Source organism: Arachis ipaensis, chromosome B9, assembly GCF_059453495.1.
Source record: "Arachis ipaensis isolate K30076 ecotype BB chromosome B9, ASM5945349v1, whole genome shotgun sequence".
In the NCBI taxonomy this organism is placed as follows: Eukaryota; Viridiplantae; Streptophyta; class Magnoliopsida; order Fabales; family Fabaceae; genus Arachis; species Arachis ipaensis.
The window spans coordinates 18,665,558-18,678,191 of NC_142444.1; the positions used below are offsets into that span (position 1 = coordinate 18,665,558).

The 12,634-nt window shown below is 30.9% G+C and overlaps 1 protein-coding gene across 1 annotated transcript; it reads right to left on the reverse strand.

Annotated features, from left to right (window-relative positions):
- Positions 1 to 5,111: 5,111 nt before the first annotated feature.
- On the reverse strand, positions 5,112 to 8,733 carry LOC107615071 (uncharacterized). Its single transcript, XM_088498778.1, has 9 exons — positions 8,472 to 8,733; positions 8,307 to 8,369; positions 8,139 to 8,180; positions 7,608 to 8,055; positions 7,255 to 7,474; positions 6,793 to 6,970; positions 6,550 to 6,696; positions 5,239 to 6,456; positions 5,112 to 5,134 (listed from the first exon to the last, which is right to left on the reverse strand). The coding sequence occupies exons 1-9, from the start codon at positions 8,731 to 8,733 to the stop codon at positions 5,112 to 5,114; spliced, it is 2,601 nt and encodes an 866-aa protein (XP_088354904.1).
- Positions 8,734 to 12,634: the final 3,901 nt, after the last annotated feature.

Sequence of the window (12,634 nt, forward strand, 5' to 3'; positions counted from 1 at the left end):
TATATAATTTCTTAAAAACTATTCTTTTTTGTTAGAATACCGACTGTCAATTTGTCTATGAAAATGATCCTGTGTTTCAAACACAGTCAAACATTGAAAGGTCTTTAAATGTACAAAATGGCTTCATATCATTTCTCTTATTTTTTTCATTTTTTAAATATAAATTTACTGTGTTACAATTGAGTAGCTTATGTGCTTTTAATATGAATAGCTTTGCTCGTAACTATAATTTCATATTCTTTTTCTTAGAAAAGAAATACAAGAATTTCCTTTAAGATTTTTTTCAAAAAAAAAAACATAAAAAAAGGAAAAAAAAAAGAGTTTACTGCCTGCAGCCTTATAAGTTCTCATATATAACATAATTTCTTTATTCCTATTCAATAATTTTTGTACTGTCTTGATATAATTTTGGTGCTATTTAGTTTGAAAGTGTCAAAGGAGAAAGTAGAGGAAGATATCCAAGTTAAAGAAGCACCAACGGAGGAAGAAAATGCTCCTGCTGAAAAAGAAATCCAAGAAGAATCAAAACTGGAAGATGCACCAGAGTCTGACAAGTAAGTAACGTATCCTATCTCTGAGTTGATACTATACAATTTCTGTGTTGTTAAGACCATATTCATATGTCTCACAAAATAAATTCTTGTATTTTAAATTAGTAGCCCAACTGTTAATCTTAGAAATGAGACTGGTGTTGAACAACAAATGCATATGGATATGCGAGTTTCTATTTTAATGAATCTAATATTTTTCACTTAGTTAACTATAATTTTTTAATAACATGCACTTTTTGTTTGTCTTCATTAAAGTACCAATTCATCCTATACTACCTCAACAACAAGCACACACATCCACCTCCAATATTCCAAAACCTGAACAGAAATCTCTTTACGCATAAGTTGTTAAATATATTTTTTTTATAATTTCTATGTTATTCTATTAGTTATTCTATATTGAGTTATTCTAAATAATTTTTTTGTGTCATCCTACGGCTCTTAGGATAGCGACACTGGCATAACTTTTCCCAGCACTGAAGCTACTATTATAGAACTTAGCCCATCACTGACTCAACCCCCTGAATATGTGAGTTTTCTATTTAGTTAAGTATAATTTTTTAAAATTTCGGTGATATTCTGCCAGTTATTATGTGCTGAATTTGGTCCTATTCAGCACTATGTTAATAATATACACTTTTTGTTTGCTTTATTAGAGTGTCAATTTAAGCAATTCATCCTACACCACTTTAATAATAATCACACACATCTACTTCCAATCCTCCACAACCTGAACAACAAGCCCAAGAATCTCTTTATACGTAAGTTCTAGTTAAATATATATTTTTTATAATTCGGTATTATTCCATTAACTATTCTGTATTGTATTGCTTCATAGTATTGAGTTATTCTAAATAATTTTCTGTGTCATGCTGCAGTACTCAGGATAGTGATATGTATGGATCATCATTTGATCTTGGTATAAGTCCTCCAAGCGCTGAAGTTACTATTACAGAACCTAGCCCATCACTGACTGAAGAGATGGAAAATTTGCTTAAAGTCATGGATGCTGGGGTTAAAGTAGTATTGGACTATGTTAAGAAGAATGATCCAGAACAAAATTTGGAGAATGTGCAGCCAATTTTGAGCTTTCTTGACAAATTTAAGACTCTAATAAAAAAGAATAAAATAACAGAGGAACTCAAAGAGAAATGCTACCATTAGGCAATAAATAAAGAAAAAATAACAAAAATGGAGAAAACAATGAGTACGAAATCATATATGTACTGAATTACGAATCTCTGTACGTGGGATATAGAATGCACTTTATGTCTCTAAAACTAACAGGACATGTAGAAAATGTGGTACGTTCTTGTGCTATAATATTAATGGTTTTTCTTATGAGTTATTCTGCCATACATTTAAAAAATTTGTGTCATTTGTTTTCATAGGTGGTCTCTATAATGCGTCACATTCTAAACAAAGAGAAATCTAAAAGATTTCAGGAGCTCATATACTGCGTCACACCAGATATGATGGTAAGGTTTACTACCATTTTATATGTACTTTTTGTGTATTATTTTTTTTGCTATCTGACACTGATTTTGGTGCTATTCACATTTTTCAGAATAGAATGTTGATGAAGTATAACTGTGAATACACTGATTAAAAAATCAAAAAGGCCTTACAGCTTTAATCAATTTTCAGAGTACCTACCTTTTTTGGACAAGAGAAATCTAGCATCCTATCCATTTGTAAGTTTTCTTTTCTAAAACTTCTAAAAGAATTTCAGTGTCATGTTGAATAAAATATGTTTTATTTGCCCCAATTGCAGCTATTTGTCCCAGTTTGTTACGAAAGCCACTGGTATCTATGGATTGTTGATGTTCAAAAAAAATATTTCATGTCCTTGACCCAATTCATAAATTATGTCCCGCTGAAGACAGATTAAAACTTAATAAATTTGTTGTAAGTTGTTTACTTTATCTATTGTCTAGTCAAGTGTTTAGTCTTAGACTTTCTTATATTTTGCTTCCTGTGCTTTTTAGAGATTGATCATAACACAAATGAGGGTGTTTATTGGAGCATCACCTTTGGTGGACAATAAAGAGAAAATTGAAGCACCATACATCTCAATTGCTGGCCAGCGAACAGAGTATGCATGGTTAATCTCTAAATCATGTTGTTTAATATATTTCACTATCTTTTATCTATTATGGTTCTATTCAACATATTTTACTAAGTTATTTAATCTCTGCTTATTAGCTATGACTACGGATTATATGTCATGAAATAGTTAGAGGTCATTGATCCTGCAAAAATAAAAAAAGGGAAATACACATGGAAAAATTGGAAAAAATATGTATATTTAAACATAGTTAATTCTCTAATTCTAAATTGAAAAAATTGGACTAATAATTTTCTTTCAATTGTAGGATAAAGTTGATAATTTCATACAGGAATATGCTTCATGGGTTCTCTTTGATGAAACAAATAAATTGAAGCATAAAGCCATTGAAGAATCTGAAGTCGTAAGACTTTCCAGGCCATCTAGTGCAATTACAAACTCTTTCTGTAAATTTCATCAGGGGATATACCTAGTAAATAGGATGAATATTGTACTTGTCTTTTTAAATTTTATGGATACTATTTCTTTGTAAATATATTGAAAAATACTTGTCTTTTTGAATTTTATGGATACTATTTCTTTGTAAATATGTGAAAAAATAGCAGGTCCATGGATATTGGAAAATTTTACACTTCTTTGATGTACTTTGATGAAAAATAATAGATAGTAAATTGTTTAACATGTTGTAATATTGAAATTAGTTAATACTAGTATTTTTACCCGTAAAAAATCACGGGTATATTTAGACTAAAATTAACTATGATAAAATATAATAAAAATATCTAAAATATTTAATTGTAATGTAGAATAAAAATAATAAAAAAATAACAAATAGTAGTAATAAAAAATAACATGCTATTTTAAATTTGAGAAAATTTCTTTGAATACAATATTTGTTGTGCTACTTAAAACATGCCCTTCTTTGTTGTGAATAAGAATTTTCAACCCCTTCTTACTTCAAACACGAGATATAGCAACATAAAGTTGTCCGTGACTAAACACGGATTTAGGAAGATACACTCCAACATTGCTAAGAGATTGTCCTTGACTTTTATTGATGGTCATGGCATATGAGACCACAATAGGAAATTGTCTCCTATCCAATTTGAAAGGACATGGTGATTGAGAAGGAGACATACACATGCGTGGGATTAAGACCTTTTTGCCAAGATAGCTTGCAACTAATACTTCTGCTTCTATAACATGATTAGATAACCTTGTTATAATTAGCCTGGTGCCATTACATAAACCTGCAAATTGGTCTAGATTTCTTAAAAGCATTATAGGAATTCCAACCTTCAACTTCAAAGCATGATGAGGTAATCCTGAACATTGGAGGCTATTTAAAAATTTTGGAGTAAGTGTTTCAGTAGCATACTATCCGCTTCCATAAGATTTGTCAACACTATCTGAACTCAATTAAATTTTTTCATCTCCTGAAATTTTCATGATAATATATTGATTTACCTTCTCAACGACATCAAGCGTAGAACAAAGAATTTCTCGTGATTGCAACCAATTAGAATCCAAGTGATTTTCAAGAAGATTTGGATATATACAATCCGCAATAGAACTAAGAGGATCTTCAAAATTTGATATGAGCAACTCAGTAGGAATTATAATCTCAGAGATGCCATCATTAGGCCCACCTATATTGCCATCTCCAACATTTAAGATCCATTGTGAAAACAAAGCCAATTCATCATTATCAGCATGTGAAGATTCCTCTAATCTTATATTTTTTGTAAGTCTCAAACACTACAATAGTCCCATATGTAAGAGGAACATATGCTTGCATTAACAATTTCTATCCTACCACCTCTAGGAATGACAGGAAGAATTTTTCTAAAATCACCACCAAAAACCACTACCTTCCCACCAAAAGGCAAATTAGCATTATTATTATTTGTAGATGACATAATGTCTCTTAAACTTTTATCAACTGCCTCAACACTATATCTGTGAACCATAAATGCTTCATCCCATATGATAAGCTTTGTTTGCTTTAACAACTCAGCTAGTTCACTATTTTGTTTAATATTACATACAGAATCCTCATGCACCGTTAATGGTATAGCAAACCTAGAATGAGATGTTCTACCTCCAGGTAGTAGCAAAGCAGCAATTCCACTCAATGCAACAGTAAGAACAATCATTCCTTGTGACCTTAAAAAAGAAGTCAAAACTGTCCAGAGATAAGTCTTACATGTTCCTCCATGGCCATATACAAAGAATACTCCACCATTTTCTTTAGAAACTGCTTCCACAATTTTCTCAAAAACACCTTGTTGTTCTTGTGTTAAGGATGAGAATAATGTCTGAAATTCATTTTTCAAATTGTTCTTGTCATAGTTTAGCTCCTTATAAATTAAACCATTTTGAAATTTCAGCCTTACAAAACATTCTGGAAAAGGCATATGAGGATATTCCTTTAAGCTCTTCCTATTATCTTGCAATATCATCTCAATTTCATATAAGCATCTTGTTTTTAGCTAATCATCAGTCAAAGATAAATCTGCAAAAAAAGAAAAAATAATATAAGAACAAATAAAATAGTTATAGTAAGAAACACAATATGAATCATTAAAAAATAAATTTTTATTAGAATCAAAGGAGAACCTGAATTTTTAGACAATTTTCTTTCATTATACAAAATATCATCAGATAGAAGGCTCCAAGTTTCTTCCCAAACATGTTCTGGTTTGCTCACACTATTTGACATCAACATCACAGTGAAAAGCTTCCTTAGATAATCACCTAAACCCCAACATGAAGCTTCTTTGATAGCTTCAATATATTCTCTATCATCATTAAGTAATCCCAAAGCAAAGCAAGCATCTCTAAAGCTATTGTGAATAACACCATTTGCACTTTTGATTTGGTCATAGTTGGTAGGACCTCGAACAAAATTCAACATCATTCGTAAATAAAATAACTCTCCACATGTTGGAGGTACATAATAAATCCTTCCAATAGTATAGCCACACTTTCTTCTTGACCATATTTTTTCTTTTTTATTATAAACAAAGAATATTGGAAACTCAGAATATGTCAACTCTTTAGCCTCCGAGTAATTGTTATTAGCATCCATCCATGTAGTAAACATTGATTGATCAATCCCGGGTTTTGACAGAATATTATCAATATCTTCACCATCTTCATATAGAATTGGATTCTGACCAGGCAAATGAAAGCTCAATCTCTGTATAGCAGGTTCTCTAGAATGAATAGGGTATGCAAATATTCTCCAAACAGCTTCACATGGGGATATATTTCTACAATCAAGATAGTTTTTTATTTCATCAATAACTTTATTTGAGCATTCACTATCATCAGCATTATCTAAAATAGTAGTGATGCGATCGTAACCCTTGTTTATATATTTGAAGAGATACTTAATTGCTCTGCTCTGATTACACCACTCAACATTCATGTGTGCTTGATATTTCATTAGCAAAGAAAGATTATAAGGAACAACATAGCGATTATCTAGAGCCACATTTCCTTTTTTAGCATAACAACCAGTCTTTCTTCTTCTATATATTGGATACCCTTCAGCATCAATAGTTGTTAAATCAGCAAAAGACTTGGGATAAAACTTTGAACAACGACCTTCTTTCATGCATGGTGAAAATATATTTACAAAACCGCATGGACCATGAAGCATAAATTTTTTTACAGCCTTGTACAACTCTGGATGCTCAAATTGATTAGGAATCTCAGCACAAATTACTTTATCTATATCTTTTGGATCTGGAAATTTGCTTAAAGAATCCAAGAATATCAAAATATGAGCATGTGGTATATCTCGTTTCTGAAATTCAATTGTATGAACATCTGCACATAAATCATAATATAGTACATATTAGCAACTATAGATATACTTGATGTTCTTAAAATAGTATATACTTTTTTTAATGTACACCTTACCAGCAACAACTTTACCAAAGAATCTTTCCTTTTTCAAATCTTTAATTAGCATATCAAGCTTCATTTTGAACATTTGACAAACAATGTCAAGACAGTCTACTGGTTTGAGATGTAAAGGGTCTAAGAGTCGCTTGATTTCTGGCCATTCTGAATTACATGTGAAAGTGATAAACAAATCTGGATAACCAACATGGCCACAAATTGCAACACAATCATGGTATAAGCCATCCATATAACACCTACCTCCTATAAAACTTGATGGCAAAACTATTCTTTTTCCTACACTTGAGCCACTTATTTGACCTGTAGATTTAGCATTTTTCAAACTCTTGTAATCATCAGCTCTAAGTTCCTTTTGATGAATCCTAAAATATAACAAACGTTCTGACTCAATCATAGTGTAAGCATCCACTACAAATAGCTGAAAAAGTTTTTTAGAAACCAGTATTGTTAGAGCTTCTGTTTTCCTGGTTTGAAGCCTAAATGCAAAAAATTGTCGCATGGTCAATTTTCTCCTCTTGTTAGGTTTCAAACTTCCGATGATTTTATGTTGAATATCAATTCTGTAGCCATCTTCTCCATATGGAAAAAGAAGTGGATATTGTAAACCAAGATAAGCAACATGAATCTCATTTATACGCTTTAAGCGACCATCTTGCCTTTCTAAGATTATATCTCTGGTTGATGAAAGAGAATCAATATCACCACAACTAAAGCTGCCACTTCAAAAACATCAGGCAAATTATAAATTCTTCCATCTTTTTCCCTTGAACTTAAAAGCTTCAACCTTACATGTTCTGTATTAGAACCTGCAAATCTTTCTTTCGCCATTCTAAATGATTTTGCCAAAGTATTATTCTCATCTAACATCTTTTGTAACTTGCCAACAATCTCAGAGTCAATAGTATATTCAGAATCATTTGACCTACAACATCAATAAAAAAGAAGTAAAAAAAATAAGAACTTCTATAGCTAAACAAAATGATATAGAAAATAGACAGAAAATATAAATGGAAAAAACAACATATTAGTAATCGAGTTTACATAAAGCAAATTACCTAAATGGTGCTATCCTATTGTTTACTTCGTTTTCTGTGTCATAGATATACAACTGAGCAAACTTAGGTTTTTCACCGGGCATAGGCATTAAACTACCAATATAATGAACATTTTCTCCACTAATCTTGTAGACTGTTGGAGCACGTCTATGGCCTTTGTTTATAGATGAGTCCACCTTTCCAGCAGAAGAAGTAAATGCAAACATTTGATTATATACTTTGATATTATTTTGAAAATTCTTGTAATGCTTTGAACCATAGTCATAAAGTAACTCTTTTAGAACTTCAGGAGGCTCTGTTAGAAAAGGCAATTGCACTTTTCCTAAACTGCAGCATAGACTAAACTCTGGAATGATATAATTTCTATTTTTTCGATTTCTTTCATCATACCACATTAAAGCACCACACTCTTGACAAATTGAAATTGGATCACCGAAATCAAAATAATCTGTATTATATGACAAAATTTTTTCTTTAGAATATACAATACAAAAGGAAAAGAATATTTATAGGTAAAAAGTAACCTTTTACCTCCATATGTGAACTGAAAGTTATTTTCTTGGTGACCATTACCTGTATCATATCAAATATAATATTTCTCAACTAAATAAATTTAACTTCAAAATGAAATAAATGTAAAAGTAATTGACAAAATAAATATACGTGAAACAATATAATAAAAATATAGCATAATAGTACCTTCTTGAAAATCAGTGTTACTTTCATCTAAACCAATGCTCAGAGAGTAAAATTTTTGAGAAGCTGCTTGCATATAAAATAGAAAAGTTAAACACTAAACTAACTTAAAGAATGGGTAACAGTACTAATAGCATAAAAAAAATTAATTTCTCATAGCAAACTCACCAGAAATATCATCATAGTTGAAATCATAATCAACTCTAACAGAGACTAATCCATCTTCTAAAATATCAAATTCAGAATCTTGAGAAAATAACTTCATCCCACTGATCACATGTCGTCTAGAAGATAAATGACAACTTGGATGTGTCATAGATTTCTTTGTATTTGAATAATCTTGACCTGCAGCTACTCCATATTGAAATGCATTTGGATTAAAAAATATTTGTGTAAAGGACTCTAATCTTTCAAGTTCATCAGTCAACATATGTGCTGGTAGGTATAAAGTACTTGCAACAAACTCTCTATCCTTGCAGCTTTTTTTTTTTGAATTTTCACCAATACCAATGAAAATCTTTTTCTTTTTTGACTCTCTATGAGTGATTTCAGCTAACACTTTTCTTTTTCCTAAATTTTTCATATTCCTTTCATCAATTTGAGAGTCACCAGTTCTTTTTTGTTGCCCTCTTTTCAACAGTAATATTGATTTTCTTCTTAATCTAGCCTTTCTGCACTCATCTTTAGTAGAATTCATTCTTTTCTTCCTAATAATAACTGCAAAAATTACAACAGAATAAACTAATAAGCTCTAATATCGAATGCTAAATCATAATATAATAATTTAAAATAGAAAGCAATTTAAATTAAAGATGTCTAATAAAATTTATACAAACTAATGAATAAGTATTACTTAGATATGTATAAACAACTTATGTATAAATTCAAGTTAAATGCCATATGTGATTGAAATAAGAATGATAGCATGTATAATAGATTGAAATGAGGTTCATGTGATAATTAAAGTTTCAATTGATATCATGTAATGCAATACACTACAATGATTAGGTCCACATAAAGTTCAATCTGAATTAATATATTATAGTCTGCTTATAAGAATATAAAATTAAAAGAACATCTCCAATCCATTATAGGAAAGTTTTTGTTGAGCAATCATGTTTGGTCTTCCAGAAAATTCACGATCATGATTTTTCAATGCTTCTTTGGCCAAGATGAAATAATAATTGTTGGCCTTAGACCTAATTGAATGGAGAATATAGGGCCATATTTCTTTGAGAATTGGAATAGCTGAAGATAAAGGGAAGAAGTATCTAATTGGTAAAGATTTCCAATTATTGGAAGGCCTCTAGGACCTGGTAGAAAGACTTTCTTCTTGTTAAGTGTTCTTTGTTTTTGAAAGAAGAAGAAAACTAAGGACAGAGGAAGAGTAAGGAATAGAAAGGAATGCTATAAAAAATCAGCAACTAAGTTTAGGCCTAGCAATTCATCAAACATGTATTGTGCAAGAGAAAGGAAATGATGCAATTCACTGATTATTAAGTTCTGCTACCTAATATTTATACTACAAATCAATTAATCAAACATGTAATGTGCAAGGAAGCAATGCTATAAAAAAAATCAGCAACTAAGTTTAGGCCTAGCAATATATCAAACATGTATTGTGCAAGAGAAAGGAAGTGATGCAATTCACTGATTATTAAGTTCGGCTACCTAATATTTATAATACAAAGCAATTCATCAAACATGTAATGTGCAAGGAAGCAATGCTTCAAAAAAATCAGCAACTAAGTTTAGGCATAGCAATTCAACAAACATGTAATGTGCAAGAAAAAAGAAGTAAAGTAATTCACCGATTATTAAGTTCAAATTCATCAAACATGTACTATGCAGTGAAAGAAAGTAAAGCGATTGACCAATCTCTTGCTTGAATATAAGCATAGAGTTATGAACAAACCCACTCTCGAATCATATTAGGATCAAGGTAAGAGTAGAAAAGATTACACAGTTGCTCACATGAAACTGAAGTAGCTGATGCAGTGGTAAGGTGGTGAATTGAATCGTCAACAGTGCTAGAGAGCAGATGATTGAGCGACTCAATTGGTGGTAGAGGGCATCGTTGCAATGGAAATGGCAGAAGAAGACCCAGTGAAGTGACTCGTGAGGCAGCGTTCTGTGAAGGTTGCGGAAGTTGTTAGAGACCAAGGTTCAGGCGGAACAGGGCATAGGAACTTCAAAGGTGAAAGAGGGTTAAAATTGGAAGAAATTTTTTGTTAAGAACTTAATCTCAATAAGCAATTGGGGATTGTAATGTGAGTAAAGAAGCGGGAAACATTTTTCAGGAAATTTGCAATTAGACTAAAAAAAGCGGGAAACATTTCTTATTTAGGTATAATGAGAAAATGCCATGTGGCAATTTTTGGCTTCAAAATTAGATATATATAATGGATTAACACATAAAACTCTTTACCACAACACCATTGCAGAAAGCATTTAGCAAAAATTGCTGATATTAAAATTCAAAACTATTTACCACAAGACAATTGTAGAAAACTAAAATTCAGTATTCAACAAACACAATAACACCTAAAATTTAGCATTCATTAACACAACTCAACTCATAAAAAAAATGTCAATTTCATTATATTAAACGAAAAATACCGAATGTCATTCAAATTAAAACTGAAAGTTCTATCTTATTGTATTCAATCTCTGAATTGATAATTCATAATTTGTCTATGATAAAGACTTGAATTTGGCTGCATGATTGATCCACCATTTAAAAGGTTCAACTACACAATTTAAAGCATATTAGCACACGTATTTACATGCAAAATTTCAATTTTATTTAGTAAAAGCACATCAATTTTACCTCACTGACGACTTTCTTTTTCTTTATCTTTGATGCATTTTCAATTTATTTTTCAGTATTTAATCCCAATCTATTTTTGGGACATCCTCTTATTCTCACATGCGGCAGACTTTGAAGGTCGTTAATCTGATCCAAGGAAGCATCTTCATGTGATAAAAAGCATTTTTCTTTACTTTTTGCTTTATGTTCTTGCATCTCAATCATCACATTATCATAAGTGCTCTACAAAAATACAACCAACTCCATTGATTTTGATGCAAATTCATATATATTGTGTGACTGAAACATTAAATCATAAAATCTCCTACTTCTTGCCTCTAATAAAGGCTCATCATGGCTGCTCTTCATATGTGTGTGCCTCCTCTTTACATTCTTACTCCGATGTTCAATATATATCTTGGTGCTAATTTATCTACTCGCTCAAAACTTAATTCACACTCAAACAATGATGGCACAAAATGCCTCTTAACTCGAATAATAAGCCTTGGCATTTTACTTCACATGATATTGTGTTGTGTGTAACCACAAACTTGTTAAATTTGGAGTTTGAAACCTGTTCTAAAACTTCACATGCCATGAAACCTAGAGCGGATTATGTTGATCTTATGATACAATTCACATTTTCTCTAAATTGTGCTTGAACTTCCCTGAACTTCGCATAAGTATACACATGCTGAAATTGAGCTTCTATTTGTGACTTTGTTGTACAAGGCATGATAGTATAAAAATCTACAGCATCAGATTCTCTCTCTTTTTGCTCTTTGCTTTCTAGGCAATGATCATATTGTTTCACAAATTAAATCAATGAGCTATTACGCATAATAAATTTGTTAAAAAAGTATGCATGCTCTCACTTCTTTGTGTACTTCTCATCCCAACCCAAAAGTGGTGATCTACATATATTAATATCCATAAATGTCGATCTTCAAAAAGTTCTAAAAAAAATATCAAAATAGTAAATTAGACAGTACAACACCGAAAGTGTATAGAATTTATTAATGTTATTACAATTAAACAACACCAAAATATCTAATAAAGCCACTGTTAGCTGACAGCCACTTATTGTCTATAATACTTCGTTACAAAATCATTCCAATTTCTATCATGATCTTTTGTAAAAGAGTTTCAAATAACATGACTTATCTCTTGTTGAATTTCTTCATGTCTCTTGTAACCATTTAATTTATGTGGAATCTTCTTCATAATATGCCAAATACAACATGTATGAATTGTAGTTGGCATGCAAATCTCAATAGTCCTTTGCATTAATGCACATTGATCGGTAAGAATGTCTTTTGGAGTCTTTTCTCCCATGTAATGAAGCCAACATTCAAATAACCATTTAAATGATTGAATATCCTCATTTTTCATCAAAACACATCCAAAAAGTGTAGAATGACCATAGTGATTCATGCCAACAAAAGAACCGAAAACCAAATTATACCTGAACTTAACAACACGACAGCAAAAATCGGAGTGGGTAGAGCAATCAAAATAAAGA